The sequence below is a fragment of the Crocodylus siamensis genome, chromosome 12 (genome assembly GCF_052110815.1).
Source record: "Crocodylus siamensis isolate JL-2025a chromosome 12, ASM5211081v1, whole genome shotgun sequence".
Taxonomy (NCBI): Eukaryota; Metazoa; Chordata; order Crocodylia; family Crocodylidae; genus Crocodylus; species Crocodylus siamensis.
In genome coordinates, this window is record NC_143406.1 from 13,551,330 (window position 1) to 13,569,850 (window position 18,521).

The window sequence follows — 18,521 nt, forward strand, 5'->3', positions numbered from 1 at the left end:
ACTGGACCATGCTGCCTCATCTTCTGCAAGGGACTGCTCCCGTCTCTGGGTTAGCATCTCCCTCTTGGAGCCCCTTTTCCAAGCTCCTCCCTCCTTTGCCCTACCCTTTATCTCAGAAAGGGGAGAGTGCCTATGTGTGTTTTCTCTATCCAGCAACTCCACTGTGGCTGCTCACTGACAAGCTGACCCAGAGGAGGCTGAGGGGATCGCTGTAAGTGAGACACTGCCTTGAATCACTGCGGTTCTTTTTTAGCTGAAAGGGCTTGAGCCGTATGCAGTAGCCTGCTTCTCAGTCGAGCTCTGTTCAGCTGTGTCTGATGGGCTCCTGCATACTGCTAGCTGGGTTCCACCCCAAGCAGAGCAATTTCCAAAAGCGCTGCAAATGATGGAGATGATTTTAACCGCTTGTCTTTTTGTTTATTGAAAAATGATGGAAGTCAAAGGCCCTGAAGAATGAGCTTTACCGCTCTAACATTTCCCTTCCCTTTTCTAATGAAGTGACTATTTTACCTTGTCTGCTGGTGGGTTTAGATAAAAATAAATGCGCAACACAATAAAACTTTGTAGTTTTATTGTGGGCTTCCTGGGCAGGTGAGTTGTGGCAGGTGATGAAGTGTGTGCTGCGGCAAAGCAGTTTCAGCTGTAGCTGGAGTTTGTAACTGGTAATCTCAGAGTATTGCTAGACCTGAGATTACTGGCGTTGAGGTGCACTGGCCTCCCCAGCGACATGGAGCAAACTTCTGTTTGGCATTCACGAGTCCTTTTAATACGTGCCGTTGTCCAGAATTGTTTCGACATGCAGGTCTCTAGCAGCCAGTCGATATTCTACTTGCCTGTTACGTTTTTGAGGAAGGTGGAAATACCAAGCCACTAGAAATAAATCAACACTTTACTGTGCATGCCTAGTTGTAAAGGGATGAGCCACTTCGATATTCAGTGCAACCTGGCTGTGGACTGCTGTTCTTTTATGTGCAGTGATGGCAGATTTACCTGTGGTAAGTCGTTCATGTGCTGTATCAGCAGCAGCTGCTGCTCTGTTGGACTCCACTCCACAGTTAGTGCTCAGAAGCTCGAGTCAGAATCACAAAGTAAATGTTAGTCCTTTCCTTTGATATTTTTAACAACTAAGTCCTAGTTTCAAAGCCATTTATGGGAGGAGGAAAAGCCAGTGGGAAAGTTGATTCAGCAATGGTTTTCTTCAACCCTCCTTTTTCTTTTTGGAGTGGGGATAGAAGACAGTCCAGGAGTGAGAGCGCTGGGAACACCGCTGTCTGTGCTGTTGAGTATTTTTGCCAGATTGCAAGCTTGGGGAAAGTTGCTTTCAAACTGATGAAGAGAAGTAAATGGGAAGCACAGCCACTGAACAAACCAGTGGCTGCTGGTACATGGGGCAGTTGCAGGATTTGTTTTCTTCTGTGTTTTATCCCTGGGTCTCTGCCCCCTCCATCTTGCTCAGAGCTCAGACCTGCTAGGGGAATAGCTGGAGGAGCTCTGTGAGCCCTGCCAGCACCAACAGTTGCTGAAAACACGGTGGCCATCAGGTCTAAGTTCATTCTGGACCTGATTCTGAGTGGTGCAAAGTGAGTTCAGCACCAGGTAATGGAAACTGATTTCACTGAGCACTTTGTCAGAGAGAGTCTCCTCTACAGATCTCACATGTGTGATATTAACCCTAAATCCTAATCGTAGCATTCAGAATGCTGATAAAGGTGAAGAGCTGCTATATTTTCTTCTGTATAGAACAAGGAGAGGAGAGATTTTTGGAACAAAGCAAATAAGGTGGCATGTACCCTCCCCGTCTAAGCAGTGTAACAAGGAATCAGTGAGTCCTGGTGCTTGGGACTTGGGTGTTGTTCAGGGATGCGGGGGCTTCACAGAAAGAGTTCACTAACCTTTTCAACCATTGATTTTGGGGGCCTGAGAGCAATTAAACTTTTGGGAAATAACCATCCCCTATTCTCTCCAAAAGGAAGCCCTAACTCTGTGTCAGGAAAAGACTGGTCTATCCTTTCCTCAAGATTTGAGGAGATGCTGGTACTAATAGCAGAGGCTGCTGATGTTGTGACCTGATGACTCCTCAGTGTAGGTGCAAATTCTTGGAAGAAAACATCAAAATTTTCCAAGACGTAGGTTCTTTTGAGTGCTTTAATCCGGGTGCCCAAGGTAAAACACCTTTGAGGGGCTAATTTTCAGGGGGTAAGTGCAGTGCTAGACACTTCTAAGATGCATCAAGCTGGGCGTTCAAAACAACTCGTCCTATACGAACATCTTGGCTTCAGCCAGCCAGTTTCTAGGCCCTGTTTTACAGGGAAAGGGACCAGGAAACTTTTCTCCTGATTGAGTCTCTTGACCAAAGCACAAAGCATTGGCTTCACAAGAAATGCAAGTGTTTCAGGGCAAGAGCTGACTGTGATGTTTGGTTTGCACGATGTCTAGCATGCTGCGGCTCTGAGCTCTGAGCCCTGCTTGGTACTAAGACAGCAGATACCACAGAGCAGGTCATGAGATAAAATGAAAATGTTTCAATAAAGCTCTAGCTTTCTCCCCTCTCCCCGCCAAAAATGAATGTTCAGTTTTCAACCTGCATGAACCGCGTCTGGGTCTGGGTCTGTGTTATGGCTCAGGTGTTTATAGCAGTCAGGACACATCAGTTTGGACCTCAGCCATCATGTGTATACCCAGGATCCTTGGTGGGATCGTACAGCTGCAGCTTCACTGCCATTGTCCCCTGTGATAGCGAAGTCACATAGAGCTGCCCATGCAGGAATCGCACTTTCCAGTTGTCAGGTTAACCTAACCCAGGCGGGCACAAACCAACAAGCTTTCAATGTTTTCCTTGTGCTCAGCTGCCCTATTCACACTGCTCCCTTTCCCCCACCGGCCAGTGCACACACAAGGCACACTGCTTCCCCAGCAGCCCCTCCACATCAGCAGCCATTTCGCTTCAGCACTCCCAGGGCCCCTTGGTGGCCCTGCCTCTCCCATTCCCCTCGCCCTGTGTGCCCTGATGCCTGGGGCAGGAACCCTGGGTGAGCTGGCCCCTGCTTTTGTCTTGCCCCTTTTGGCTGCACTGAAACGAGCTGCACAAGTCCGGCTTTAGAAGCCCTTCCAGGCACAGTTGCTGGGTCTGGGTCTCAGAAGGCATTGTTGTACTGTCACCCTTACTTTGAATTAGGACATTTAAAACAGATGCAGAAAATCCAAGACGCAGTGACACTTTACCCAGCACTAATGAACCATGTAATCGACTTTAACTACCTGCTTTTCATCTCCAGTGGGGGCTCCCTCCAGGCACCAGCTCCTTCCGCTCCTATGGACACGGCTTTTCGCTTCTTGTTCAGCCTGATTACAACCCTGCTGCTCCTGGTGGAGTCGAGCCAAACAGGTGAGAGCAGAGTCTGAACCGGAGACACTTGCTGCATCCAGGCACACTCCTGCTCATCCCTGGAGCCTCCGCACCTCTTGGCATTTATGGAGCCCTCCCCTGATATCATGTGGCTTTAGCTTGGGTTTCAGACACAGCCAGAGGGTCATCTACACTCACCTGGCAACTGGTCAGACGTGCCTGCGTTCCCTAATCCTATTTGGGTTGTAGAGGTCGTGAGAGAGGCAAGCACAGGACAACTGAGGGGAAGGCTCGGCTTTGGCAAGCCTAACGCTTGGGTTGGAACCTGGTTTCTGCTGCGTGGAAACACTCAATGCCCAGTTTTACCCATATTAACTCGCTCCCTTGGACTCCGGTATCATTTCCCATGTTAGCTGTTAAGGTCTTGGAGAGGAAGCATTCAGCCGAGCCCCTGAGACAAGCTTCCCCCACAGCGTGGTGCGTTTCAGGTGGGGTTAGAGCAACCACCCTGAAGGGCCTCAGCCCCTTCTGTGGACAAAAGCTGGAGCTGCCTTTCCACCATGCTGCCGCAAAGGTCCCACCAGGAGTCTGCAGGGTCTTTGGTGCAGTGGGAAGTGGCAGTGGCTGTGGTTGTGGTTGTGGCTGAGATGCTCCCTCAGGGCGGCGTGGGCCTCAGTGGGGAGTGGGGCAGAGCACCTGCTCTCAGCTGCCTTCCAGCCTCATACAGCAGTGGGTGGCAGAAGGCTCATGCAGGCTGTTCAGCTGCTTGGGCTTTCCCCTTGTCCTGGGGTCTCTCTAGTCTTTCTCCAGGAACATGAGCAGAGTCCCCTCTTTTTCTCATCCTGAAGGGCCCCAAGGTGCTTCCTATATGTAGCTCCCTCTCATAACGCAGCCACATCCCTGTTCAGCAGCTGGGGCAGGGGAGCTCTGGCAAAGGATGCTGCCTCACTAGAAGGTGCAGAGCAAGTAAGGCACGGGAGGCAGACCCTCACCTAAACTTCAGCACCTCCAGGTCTCTCCCTGCCAGTGCAGAGCAGCCGGGCATCTCTTCCAAAGAGCAGCTCATGTCTGCAGTGGGTTGTGAGGTGAATGGGCTGCTTGGGGAAGAGGTTGCGGAGCCTCGCTCTGCCAGGACGAGCAAGGTAGACCTGCCGGGCTGAAGAGCTGGTGGGTTTCAGGCCTGGGAGCTCAGCCAGCCTCTGGCTGATGCGAGAGGACAGAGATGTGCAGGGGAGTTGGGGGACAAGTGCAGGCACCCGTGGCTGATGGCTGTGCCTGAACGAATGGACATGGACAGCACCACCTGAATGAACTCTCACAGCCGGCGCCCATCACAGCTCTCCAGCTCCCCTTGTCCACCGGTCAAACCCTTTCAGGGCCAAGGGTACCAGTCAGCGAACGGGGGCGTTGAGGCACCATCCTCCCCCTCTGTATCAGGGGTCCTGCCCCTCCCCTGTGCTTCCTCAGCTCCTTGTGGGGTCTTCTGTCAGCTGCATGCTTTTCCCGTCTGCTAGCCAGAAGTCTCCCTTCCCAGGGGCAGTTTTGGTCCCTAAATAACCTACTGGACTGCTCCCTTAGAGGCAAGGATAGTGCACAGCGTGACCCACTCTACTGCAGTGAAGCTGCTAAGGTTTTGTGCTCCCAGGGTTTGACTCCAGCTTGGCTATTTGTGGGGCAAGTGGCACCACAGTTTTGGCTCCGGGCATTGGGAAGAGAGGGAGCAGGCATCTGGGTATGGAGTGATGGAGGATGTGAGCCTTGCAGTCAGCCCTGTGCCTAGCAGAGCTGCCCAGCTAGCATGAAAGCTGTGCTCTAGGTGCGCAGTTTGTGCCAACAGCATTGTTTTTGCTGTGGTGAGCCCCACAGATTATGCAGCACACACAACAGCTGTCTGACAGCAAGCGCTTTGGGTTACTGCTGATCTAGGTGGATTCAAATGTGCCTAAAAAGGTGGAGAAAAAATCTCCCCCAATTCTTGACCCATCCATTCCACCACGTCCCATTATGCTGGGATGTTCAGGATGGCCCTGTGCTGCATGGTGCTCAACAGTTGCATCCATATCTAGTGTGAAGTTTGAGCCCACCTCCTAGGTGCACCAAGGGTACGACCCTTTTAGTCCAAGCCGCAGGTCTGCAACCTAGCTGCGACGCTGGAGTTGTCCCTGGCGGAGGCTGCTCTGGGTGTGCGTGGTTTGCATCGCTGCTACTTTTCCTCTCTTCCCCCATCCTTTGCCCTGTGCAGTCTCACAAAGCACCAGGCCAGCTTTGGTTTGTGGGCTGTGCAAATGTCTCTGTCCCAAGCTGTGAGTTAGTGCTGCCCCTTGGTTACTTATGGTCTTTTCAGGAGGTGATCACTGGAGGCAGCTCACACAATGGGCCTTTGAATAACCCCATCCTGTGCCACCACAGGGGAGTTGGAAACTTCAATGCAGCCAGTTCCCTCCAAAAGCCTCCATCAGCCCCTCAGAAAGGAGCCCAAAGGGACTCCTGCTGACTTTAATGAGGAGCCTCCAAAAGGCAACAAGAGGGAGCCTTTGAGGAGGCTTCCAGCTCCCATGGAGAGCTGCGGTGGTGAGGGAGAAAGCAGGTTTTGTTTCACAGTAATTTAGAGTTCAGGCCAAGACCAGACAAGACAAAGCCACTGAACTTTCTTTAACTGAAAACATCCCAACAGCTTCCAGTTGGAGGAACAGACATGCGCTCTCAGCTCCTGCTCCTGCTTCTTGTTTACTTGTTTGCTCTGAGCTGGGCGTTTCTGTGCTTCCAAAATCCACCCTCCGCCTTTGCCATGGAAAACTGGTCTGTGCCATTCAGACGGTGTTAATCCAGCATCTCCCTGCAGCATAATGTAACCCCCACAGACTCTGGGAGGGAGACAAGTATTATCCAAGTATTATTCTGGGAGAGAAACAAGTATTATTCCACAGATGGAGGAGCCAAGAATGAAAGAATTGGAGTGGTTTGCTCAGGGTCAAGTGGCAATGCTGAGAACAGACCTGAGGAGCCATACTCCCACCCGAAGAATAACACATCTCTCTCCCTGCAGAACACAAAGTGCTTTATAAAGGCCCTGGCTCCTGCTTCGAACCGCTTCTTGCTCTGTGTAGTGCAGTTGCCAGCCGGGTCCTGCTTTTGCTTTTTCTTTCTGTCCAGACACCTTTCCCCTCGCTGCACCCTGCAAGCAAATCTGAGGCACCAGAATGGCGTGGGCTGCCTGTGCCGCCTCCCACGGTGTCCTGCAGAGTTTGGGAGAGTGGAAGCCTTTCCATTTGTTTACGCTATTTTATGGGATTCAATGGGAAAGGGGAGCTAAACACCCTGGGGAAACAGCTCTATCTGCTCACTTGCACAGGGATGCAGGTGAGGTCCCCTTAACCCATGAAGGGGTAAGCAGGCTTGCAGCTGCTTGAAGTATCAGGACTCCTGGCTGCTCTCCCAGCCCTGCCAACCCTGCCATGTCCACCCCATTCTGAGAGAGACACAGCTGCAGCAGGTATTTGGGGCCTTTGCACCCAGGCAGTCTGGTGTGGGTGGCATTTGTTGCTGTGCATCTGTACATATTGGCTACACACTACTAGTGTGACATGCGAAAGAGTGAACAAGCAAGCAAAAGTCCCAACGCCAAACTCTGACCTGGAACCAGTAACCAAGAATCCTTCCCTGGATCTCTAGGTCCTCGTGAAGTGCAGTTGTTTCCCTATTAAAGTCAAGCCTCGTTCACATCCATCTTTCCCCGAGAAATCATGTTGTGTTGTGTTTTGTTTCAGGAGCTCCTGAGAATGGGGAAGCAGTCCGTAAGGTATGTCCAAGCTGGCCGGTGTCAATCTAAGGGTCAGAATGAAAAGCCGGGGTTGGGCTTCCCTCTGCAGGGCTTAATGAAAGAGCAAGACTGGAATTTTTTCACCTTTGTGAAGAAAACCCCAGGTGTGATGATTTTGGCCTTCAAGTCTCTGTATTTTTTTCTTTGCTACTGATGTACATTTTGGTCATATCTAAAAGCCCAGCTGAGCCCCAGGTTACAATCCACCCTTAGCTGTTGTTTCGGGACCCCTGAAGCTGAGCTTCAGAAATCAGCTAGCTTCCTTCTGATAACTGCATCCAGACCTCCAGGCAGCCTGTATGGATAAGTACAGACGGTCAAAAAGCCCAAGGTTGAAGTGATTCAATCTTTGCAGGTTACTTTAAGTTATGTAGATTAAACCAATAAACAAGTACACAGATATTCACTTTTGATTCTGGAAATGCAGCCCCATGCCTATAGTGTCCCAGGCCAGAAGCCGGAAGGGTGCTAGAGCATGCCTTCCTGCTCTGCTGGAGCAGACAGCTTGGGGTAAGGCTAGCCTGCGGTGCACCCTGCAAGGGGAGGTGCAAAGTATCCTGGGATGCTGGGGGATTGTAAGTTAACTTAAATCTGGAGGGGATCTGGGACAGAAGTTCAATAAACTGCTTTAGCTTAAATCAGTTAAATCTGATAGATCTGATGTAGATCCATCCAGGTTGATCTTAAAAGGGTTTCAGCTATTTTGGCAAAGTATAGACATCTGGGATCATTAAGGGGAGGTTAAATTAATTAAAAAATGGTTGCCCAATATCAGGTAAGTTGGGGGGAGCTAGCTGAGGGGGTTGGGGGTCCAGCAGGATGGAGAGGATGGGGGATGCACCGGGGGATGGGGAGAGGTGCAACCTATGGTTAGGGTAGGGTGCAGGTGTGATCCTCAGGTGGGGTGGGGGGACAAGTACAACCTGCAAGGGGTAGAGGGCATGACCTGTGAAGGCAGGCGGAGCAGGCCCAGGCCCCATGGGTGGTGTGGGGGGGACAGGTATGACTGCAGATAGGGTGCGGGGCAGGTGCAACTTGTCGGTGGGGTAGGGTCCCCCACAGCAGATCTACACCCCCATCCCTCCCGTCTCTCTCACCCCTGGGACCTGCTTGCTCGGCTCTGATGGCGGTGAATGCTGATAAAAGTGGCTACATCTGTACCGGCTTGTGGGATGGGGGTTGAGAGCGCTGGTTGGGGGAGGCAAGGGGCCGGAGGGGCAAAAAATGGACAAGCGCGGGGAAGGAAAAGAGCAGCGCTGGGGCTGGGGCCAGTGGTGAGTTTTCCCAGTCCTGGGGCTGCACAGGGAACATGGGCAGAAGCTCCATACAGTGGTTTGACCTAAATTGAATGAGTCTGATGCTACATAGATCCAGATTTATCTTAAACTGGGTTCTGCAATTTTCAGACTGGTTTGTGTGCGCGGTACTTCCGTTCAGTTACAGGTATAGCCTGATTGCCCGTCAGAGACTGGGTCTTTAAGTGTAAGGTCTGCACCAGAATGAGCTAAGTTTAAATTGGGCAGCCATTACTTAGCCTTTGAAAGCAGTTTATGTGCACTGAACTTCTGTTGTGCTATGGATTTGAACCGGTTTCTGGTCACTTATACCGATTTATGTGTCATTCCTGTCCCTAGCCGATGTGGTGGAATCCTGTGCTATCAGGGCAGACATGTGGTGCTCTTGACTCTAGCTCTGAGTGGTTGTAATATCCAAAACATCTCAAGTAACAGTACTGGGAGGGGAATAAGGAAAGAACCTTCTTCAGATTTGCTGCATCAGGGAAGAAACAGCCAGTTTACTGTCTAGTGCTAGTTAACTCCATTCCCATCATCCTCCATTTGCAAATGACATGCTTTTCCCTGCTTTCTCTGTAACATGTACATTAGAGGCCCAAGCCCAAATCAGGGCCCACAAGTGCTTGGCGTTGCCCATGGGTGTAGTGAGAGATCATTCCTGTCCCGAAGGCCTTCCAGTCTAACTAAACAAGACAGATGAAGGAGGGCAGAGAGGCAAAGTGATTTGCTCAAGGTTGCACAGGCAATCAGGGGCAGAGACAGAAGAACCCAGTCCTCGTACTCTCCTTTCTCCCCATATGCAGGCTTTCTATTTGCACTACCCTGCTGATAGAAATGCCCCATCTAGAAGCTAAAGCATGCCCCTCCACCAGCAATTGGTCCTTGTCCCCTTGGGCAGGTCTGTCTTTTTGTGGAGCATAAAAGGCTGCAGCAGTTGTCTAACATCACACTGATGGCAGCATTAATATTAATGAACTCCTAACAGCCAGCTCCAAATGGGGGGCCCATCCTACCAGAAACCTACCCTCTCCTCTTCTCAGGGCAGCCTGAAAGAGATGGTGTCAGAACCACCAGGGTCTGGAAAAATACCAGCTTGCCCCTGCTTTGGGGCTGGAAGAGACCTGGAGGGTCGTCTAGTCCAGCCCATACCCGAATGCAGCAATATGCCCCCAGCAAACATAACCCTGCAGCGTGGCAGACTTTAAAAAGAAAAGAAGTTGAAGTTGCTTAGAGGCCAGAGTGTGTCCTTGCAAAGCTCCAGCCAGGCAACCTTGACCTGGGACCAAGTGCCCCGGGGAAGAGCTGAACAGCACATTTCTAGCTCATGTTCTGTGCAGGGCTGAACTGCATAGGGCCGTCCTTCGCCCCCCCCCCAGCTCCCTTATCTCAAGTTCCCCGCTGCTCTGTGCCTCCTAGAAGCTCTCTCTAATGAGGCCTTAATTGGCTTCCAGCTGTTTTGCCTGAAATATAAATTGATCTTCCTGAAGAAGCATGTATGCACCATGTAGCGAGACAGCATTTAAAGTGATTTTCATTTGGGCAAAATATGTTGGCAACACAAGACAATGTGATTTATTAATTACTGTAGGGGAAGAAGCGGGGGGGCATCAAGGGGGATTGTCCTAGGTTTAGGGGCAGATCCACTGAAAACCTGCATCCCTTGATGAGCTTTGGGGTGTTTACACTGAGTGCCAACTGCTGAGGATCTCACTCCATTATAGAGCACCTGTATGTACTAAACAGACAGCCGTTTCATAGTTAGTAGGGTGGGAAGGGACTTGAGCAGATCATCGAGTCCCACCCCCTGCCATGGCAGGAAAGAGCACTGGGGTCAAACAACCCCCGCAAGGTGTTCCTCTAGCCTCCTCTTAAAGACCCCCAGGGTAGGAGCCTGCACCACTTCTCTTGGAAGTTGGTTCCAGATCCTAGCCGCCCTGACCGTGAAGTCGTGCCTCCTGATGTCTAACCTAAACCTACCCTCTGCCAGCTTGTGACCGTTATTCCTGGTCACTCCTGGCGGTGCTCGGGGGAACAGGGACTTCCCCAGTGCCTGCTGGTCCCCTCTGACTAGTTTGTAACAGGCCACTAGATCCCCCCTCAGCCTTCTCTTGTGGAGGCTGAACAGGTTCAGGTCCCATCGCCTCTCCTCATAGGGCCTGCCCTGCTGCCCCTGACCATGCGGGTGGCCTCCTCTGGACCCTCTCCGTGCTGTCCACATCCCTCCTGAAGTGCGGCGCCCAGAACTGGACGCAGTACTCCAGCTGTGGCCTGACCAGTGCCGCATAGAGGGGGAGGATCACCTCCTTGGCCCTGCTCGAGATGCATCTGTGGATGCATGACAAGGTGCGGTTGGCCTTCCTGCCTGCCTCCCCACGCTGCCGGCCCGTGTTCATCTTGGCACCAATGATGACTCCAAGATCCTTTTCTGCCTCTGCCTTCCTAAAGTCCAGAAAGACTATGTCCACTGCTACCCCTGCATCTGAGGATTTGGTGACCTGGTCATAGAAGGCCACCAGGTTGGTCTGACAGGACCTGCCTGTAATGAACCTGCCTCAGGTTGGTTGCCCCTAAGCGTAACCTCCCCCGCTGGCCCCTCGTGGACGCGTGCCAGGATAATTCTCTCAAAAAGCTTCCACAGGACCAAGGTAAGACTAACTGGCCTATAGTTTCCTGGGTCCTCCTTCCTCCTTTTTTTGAAAATGGGAACCACATTGGCTCTCTTCCAGTCCTCTGGGACAATGCCAGAGCACCACGAGCGCTCGTAAAGCTGTGCTGGGGATCCTGCAGTGACCTCTGCTAATTCCCTCAGCACTCTGGGGTGGAGATCGTCAGGACCTGCTGATTTAAATACATCCACTTGCTGAGGTGAGTGCCTTGGTGGCAAGGTGAATTTGGCCTACGAACTCAGCGCCATGGGGCTGACGTCTGGCTGGGTTCATAACATTTTGCACGTATTGGTGGTCACAACCAGATTCTGCAAAGAGCTCAGCACCTGCCTCCTGTAGTAGCTTGGTCCCATGGCTCGACGCGGACCAAGAGCAGCACAAGAGCATCTCCAGGCATGTTGTGTGCTGATGGGGTAAGACCCCTGGCTCCTGCGTGGAGGCAGGTATGCAATGCTCAAACCATTCAATACATGCTCCTAAGGTGCGAATGTCTGACCCTGGGCAGATAGCAGCAATGGGCCCATATTGCTCGGCTAGGCCACTCTGACCCTGCTCCTCCTGTCTCCAGGCCACCTTCCCCGGGGGGGAGCTGCTTAGCCCTCAGTTGGCCTTGGCACCTCTCAGTGCGTCTGTATCCACATCTGTTCTGGGACTGGGGCACTGGACACCCTGCCCTGCTGCTGGCTGAAAGCAGGGGGAACAAACAGTGTTTGCAAACACAGCAGGCAGAGCCATGATACTTTTGCCAGTTGGGCTCTGAGTGATTTCCCAGGGAGGGAAGGCAGCGTTTTGCAGCTGGGGAAGCTCAGGCAGAGAACAGGGAAATAAGTTGCACCAGGGTGCTCTATGAGTCAGGAACAGACTGAGGGTCCTGCCTCCTAATCCAGCGCTCCATTTGCTGCCCTCCATTATGAAAGGGCAAAGGAGGCTTGTGCATGAACCCCAGCATGAGGAAGCAGCAGACATCAGTATGCGAGCGAAGGTGGCATGCGGGCCGTGCCTGCACCCCAGACTGGCTACCTTGATGGCATTCATGTGAATGACCACTTCCCACTGACCCTGTGTGCTTTGAATTGCAGGGCTCAGGCCAGGCAGAAGATAAAGGGCCTCTGACTCTGACAGTCACGACGATCCTGGTAAGACTAACCCTTGTGTTAATGGCAATGGTGGGGTCTTCACTCATGGCACCCCTAGTACCACCCGTGCACTTGCATTCACCCTTGCTCACCACAGCTGCTGCCCTGTGTGTCTGTGGTATTTGCAGGTCACTCCCCAGACAGGCCACGGTCCAGGTCTTTGGTATTTTTTTGGTAGTGTGAGGGTTATGACAGCTGGTAGGATACATACAGGATAGTTCAGAAAGGGGGGCTGAGTGGATGCTCCTTGAAAACCTGCTGCATGCTAACAGCAGGCCTGTTTCCCTATCTGGTTTGCTCAAGCTGCAGCTGTGTTTATCATGGCAGCTCATGTCCCACAGTGGAAGCCAGCAGTGACCGTGCATGGGTAGCACAGTAGTGGCAAAGGGTTAAAAGGAAGGAACAGACTGTATGAAGAGCAGCTAAAAGACCATAGATCCAAACTGGGCAGCACTTGGGAAGGACGGGGGGTCCCATATAGGGGTCAGTAAACGTTTCAAACTGCAGTTAGGAGTGTCTGCCAGCATCTCTTGGCAGTGAGGAGAGGCCTCCACAGTCTCCAAGAGGAGATGTCTTGGCCCTAGAAGCAACACTGCTAAACTCCCAGGCCTTGCACCTGCATGGGAGCATTTCTTGGGGCTCAGAGAGGCAAAAACACCAGACAACATCCAGGGGCATGCACTTTGCTAGGGGGCTGGGGAAACAGGGATGGACTTAATGGTGTGAGAGGCTGGGGATCGGCCCGGCGTCTAGCCTTTCCCCTTGCCTGCAGGAAGACCCCTATGCGATGGCGCGAGGCACAGAGCTGGAGGGATTCTGCATGGACCTGCTGGAGGCCATCTCCAAGATGCTGCATTTTAACTACACGGTGAAGATCGTGAAAGACAGGCGCTACGGGGCTGTATCACCGGGCGGGAACTGGACAGGGATGATCGGCGAGGTTGTGAGACAGGTGAGAGATGCCAACTCTGGTGAGCAAACCTCGCTGTTCGCAGATTAGTCGTTTAAAACTCCGCCAAGTGTGACAGCATCCTATGGCGCCGTCCTCATCCTCCTCAGAGTCCCGGGGAGCCACGGCCCAGCCCACTTAGCACAGCCCCGATAGTCAGGTGCCTCACACTTCTCCTTACCTCACAGCACTGGAGAAAGGATCCATGGTATCAAGTCCCATTTCACAGTTGGGGGGACCGAGGCCCAAGGGAGGGGAATGACTTTTGAAAACGTCAGCCTGTTGCATCTGCTGCATTAGTGCTGTGCTCCGATTTCTGTGAGTTTTAGTATGTGGTGCGTTTCTCCGAAAGGGGATGAAGAGCAGGGAAAGGCAGGAAGGAGGCAGCCTGGGAAGGGGCAGCATCCTCGGGGTAATGTCTGGGGGGCAAGTGAGAGCCAGCCTCCCTTGCACTAACAGGTTAAGGAGTTGGAGTGGGTGCTTTGTGCTGGCCTGTGCTGCCACCTGGTGCCCAGGCGCGAGTGCCTCTGCTGCCCTGAACTGACGGCAGACGGCTTTTCTAATCCCGGCTCTCGCTCTGGCGTGGGGGGCAATGTTAAATGGGGGATGGCGTTCGCTCTCTGAATTACTGTCGTAGCTGCACATTGGGACTTTGGTGTGATGGGCAGATGCAGGGATGGTCTCTGCCCCTTGAGGCCGAAGCAGAAGGCTGCTCAGTGCCCAGTGGGACAGAGATGGGTTTTGTCCCTGAACATGTGTCCACGGGGAAGTGAGATGTGTACAACTCCCGTCCTGAGCCATTTGGTATGCCAGGTAGTGGATATGTGCCCCCTTGTCATGTCCTGTAGGAAGCCGACCTTGCGGTGGCTCCCTTAACCATCACAGCAGCGAGGGAGGAGGTGGTATCCTTCTCTACACCGTTCCTGCAGACTGGCATTGGGATCATGCTCCGGAGGGACTCGGCCTCCCGGGGCACTTCGCTCTTCCAGTTCCTGGCTCCCTTCAGCAAGGAGGCGTGGACTGGCCTGCTTATCGCTTACCTGCTGACCTGCCTCTGCCTGTTCCTCGCGGCCAGGTACAAATGCTCCTCTTTGGCACTTTCTCCCACCAGCTGCTCTCCCCACCCATGAGAGGACACGGGCTCTAGCCAAATTGGGCTTTCCTGCCCACCGGTCCTGGGATGAAAAATGCACCGCTGATACGTTGGGTTTCTTCTTGCAGACTGAGCCCCTGCGAGTGGAATGAGCCTGGGAACGAGGAGAATCGCTTCACCTGCCTGAACAGCCTCTGGTTTGGAGCAGGGGCTCTTACCCTGCAAGGTAGGATGTAGCTAACAGCTGCAAGAGGAACTATTGGTGTGACCTGTGTCCGCCAGGGACTTGGCTGTTTATTGCCCAGCCTGTTGTATTTTATGGACCATCTTGTGCAATTAGATGTATATTGAAGCCAGGGAGCCTAGCCATGCTCCGAGCTCCCCCCTCCCCAAGGATCTTCCCATTACAAGGGCATTGGCTATACATCTCTGGGCTGGAGCGTGCAGGAAGCTTGCTTTAATGTGGGGTGGCTTTAAGAGACCTTGAGGTAGAAACAACCCATGGGATCATGGCAGCTGACACTCACCTTGGCTCCCCTTTCTGCTATGCCCACAGCTCGGCGCAGCTCTGCCACCGTGCAGTGCTCATGTGCTAGCTGAGGTTGCTGTGCTGGGATGTGCAGGGGCCATTTGTCAGGCAAATTGTGTGTGCTTTAAAATTGGGCCCAGGGTCTGATTAGCTTATGGCCCTCAGCCCCCTTTGCGCAAATCAAACACTTGCACTGTCCTTCCGCTGAGGGTCTCTGATCCCCGCAGGGGCAGCCCACCAGCCCAAGGCGCTCTCTGTGCGCATCATTACTGCCGTCTGGTGGGCATTCACGATCGCTTTGCTGGCTGCCTACGTGGCCAGTTTCACCGCTCTGCTCACCTCTGGGAATGATCAGCTCCCGATCCAGACGTTTGAAGACCTCGTGAAACAGAGAGAGATCCAGTATGGGATGCTAGATGGTTCCTCCACATTTCATTTCTTCAAGGTGCGGATCATCTAGGTGATGCCCCAGGAACATGGGGTTGAGCTGATGTGCAGAGTCTAACACTGCGACTAACTCCTTCAGCTTCTCCGTCCTATATAGGTCCTTATACCACTCTCATCATGTGGTTTCTGAGCATCTCCTAGTAGTGCATTATACAACATTGCTAGCATTTCTTGTGGCATTTGTTCTTTCCCATCTTCTATGTGGAAGACATATGTGTAGTGGGGGATGTCTTGTTCTGGTGGGGTTTAGAATAGCCGTGTTACTGCCTGTTTGACTTCAGAATAGTGAGGCTAACTACCTCTTCCACTACATGTTTGTTAGAGGAGGCTGGAGTGGAAGATGGGGAAGGTTTTAGCACTCTTTATTCTGTTGATTGCGGGCCAGCCCCCAAGGAAGTCTCATCTCCCACACACAAGTTTTTATCCTTATTGCAGGGTAATGCTACACCATAGGACCCAGTCTTTGTCTTAGAGCTGTAGGCGATTTCTTAGAAACCTCGGGCTCAGGTCATGCAGCACGTTGAAGATAAGGTCTGAGCTAGGAAACTTCATTCCTTCTCAGATGTTGGCTGGTGTTTAATTGTCACAAGTTACAAATCCCCAATCTGCCCAGACACTTTGTTTTACATGAAACCGTTGCCACCGCTTGAGAGCCAGGATGGCTCGCTAAGCAAGCATGGCATTCTCACTTTCAGGACAGGAGCTCAGAGGGAGAGGTTTAAACAGTCTTCTCCATGCAGTATTTCTGCACTTCCTGCACATTATTACTCTAAAGCACTGCAGTTTTTCAGGTCTGAGTTTTATGCCTGGTATTTCTCCTGTCGTGTTGCAGAACTCCAAGAACCCCATCCACCAGATGGTCTATGAATACGTAGACAAGAGAAGAGATTATGTTTTAGTCAAAAACTCCCAGGAAGCTATTCGACGTGCAGTGGAATCGAATTATGCCTTCATAGGGGAATCAGTCTCTCAAGACCTCATGGTAGCCAGGCACTGCAATTTGGTCAAGGCCCCTGAAGTCATTGGAGCACGAGGCTACGGCATTGCCACTGCAAAGGGTGAGGCTGTGTCTGCAACGGAGTTTCCGCCTCTGCTTTTGTTCAGCTCATCGCAGCAAGAGTTAGAGGTGCTCATTTTCTGTCAGGGCTCTTCCACAGCGCAGAGGAAATGGGACAGTGACAGCAATAGTTCAGGTCCTCTCAGAATAATACACGCCTCATTGCTGTTTTAAGATTAACAAGAAGGCAGTGCAGTGACTTGCTGCAGCATCGGCAGTCCTTCCGCTGACAGCTGCAGCTTCCCAAGAGCAGTTTTTTCTGATCCGTGCTCTTCATGCCAGTCAAGGTAAAGAGGCCCCTGCCAGTAATGGGCCATTGGTTAAATCCTTCCATGATCACAGCACAGCTCGTTGCTGGGGCATTGAGAGGATTAAAGATCAACTGTGTGAGGATTGTCACCATGTCCTGGAAATGCTTTGTGGCACTCTTGTGCTGGCAGGGGCTGAGGTTGCGCTCTGACTGTATTTCTGGTACTGCCTTTCTCTGTGTCATTTTAGTTATTACGTTAGGGCCACTGGCAGGAGGAAGGGGTGGCTGTATAAGAAGTCAACAGGTAGCTTATTCCTCAGTCTGAAGTCATGCCCTGTTTGCAGTGGGGCCATTTTAAAATAACAAGGGTTAACATTATTTTAGCTTGCTGCAGCCTCTTTCAGAGTGGTTTGAAAGTTGCTCAGCTGGACAGCAGTCATCCAGATCATCCAGCTTGTTAGTGGGTTCTTTGTAGACTGCTTAAGTTAATCTCTGCTGGAGTCCTTTGATTATTCACTTTGTTTCTCCCTGCCACCCCCAGGATCTCCACTGGCCAGGAAGCTGTCCATTGCTATCTTGAAGCTGAGTGAATCGGGTGATCTGGACTACCTGCGTAATAAGTGGTGGGAAACCAGCTGCCTCCACACAGGACAAGACAGATGGAGCCCCCTGGGCCCCCAAACCTTGGGTGGGCTGTTCCTGGTTCTTGCTGTTGGCCTCATGTTAGGAGTGATTGTGGCAGTGGTAGAGCTGTCAAACAAGAGTAGAAATACGGCTGAGCAGAAGAAGGTAAGTAACACGGTGAAACCTCACCATCTCATTCTCATGCAGTGGACTTAGATCACACTCATACAGGTTGCTCATTGTTTCAGCCAAAAGAAATGCCAGATGGACAGGAGTCAGTGGCTTCTCCTGGTCAAAAATATTTGATTTGGCAATACATTGCCTCCTGTCTTTCCTTTTTTACTAAGGATCTTAGCACAAAAGTGAGATTTTTATTCCAGGAAGTAGCCTTCTGCTGTTTATGTCCCAGTGAAAGTGATCCGCTATGAATTTCCACTGTCTGTTTTGTGTGGCAATAGAAGCAGGTTATGAATTCAGACAGGGAATCAACTGGAGGAAGTGAAAAATAAATAGTTCTTCCTGTAGCTAGTATCAATGTGCCTTCCAGTGGGCTGTGTGTGCAGGGGGGGATGAACTCAAATCAGTGCTAATTTTAGTGGGATCACCCTGCTTATGCTGGCATAAAGGGACAGTCTTCTCAGCGCTCCATTTTTTTCCTACTTTTGGTGGTCAGGTTGTGCTAAAATACTACCAGCTTCTAAAAAAATATGGTGATAAGTCAAGGACTGTGTACATAAAATGCAGAACAGCTCCTGCAGTTTGGGCTTGGAACCGAGCCTGCTGCTCCCCAGCCCACCTTGCAGCTAAAACAGACTTGTTCAGTGCCATGTGGAACAACTACCCCTTCTCTTGCTTTCATATCTTTCAGAGATCATGCTGCTCCATTTTCACAGAGGAAATAAGTCAACGGTTCAGAATAAGAGAAGAAGCAAGGCAGAACCGGGAGAACCCAGAGAAGATTAAACCCTAAGAACCACTAGGGAGCGGGGTCAGTTTATTTCTTTCCTGCTCTATATATTCAATACTAGCCAGTTCTCTGAATGAGCTTTCTGTAATGGCCTTACATCTATAAGCCTAGAGCATAATTTTCCTATAATAAATAGCAATGGTCAGTGTCTACAATGATGGAAGAACTGGATACAGAGAATTAAATGGTTAAGTGGACTGCAACTAGGCTCCAGAAGCTTGACTATTAAATTCAACCTAAGCAATGATGTTTGAAAGACTTTAAGATCTCACGGCTATCTAGTAACCTCTGTAAAATGGCGGGTTCAGGATCGCAGACAATGCACATGGTTCACATGCTGGC

At 51.5% G+C, this 18,521-nt stretch overlaps 1 protein-coding gene across 1 annotated transcript; it reads left to right on the forward strand.

Annotated features, from left to right (window-relative positions):
- Window positions 1-100: 100 nt before the first annotated feature.
- On the forward strand, window positions 101-18,207 carry LOC149854659 (putative glutamate receptor). The gene is made up of 11 exons (XM_090023170.1): window positions 101-211; window positions 3,276-3,385; window positions 7,114-7,145; window positions 12,207-12,263; window positions 13,036-13,215; window positions 14,061-14,287; window positions 14,434-14,531; window positions 15,062-15,279; window positions 16,114-16,339; window positions 17,130-17,377; window positions 18,081-18,207. Exons 2-11 carry the CDS (start codon window positions 3,313-3,315, stop codon window positions 18,180-18,182), a joined length of 1,461 nt encoding a protein of 486 aa, XP_089879296.1. The 5' UTR covers window positions 101-211; window positions 3,276-3,312; the 3' UTR covers window positions 18,183-18,207.
- The last annotated feature ends 314 nt before the right edge of the window (window positions 18,208-18,521 follow it).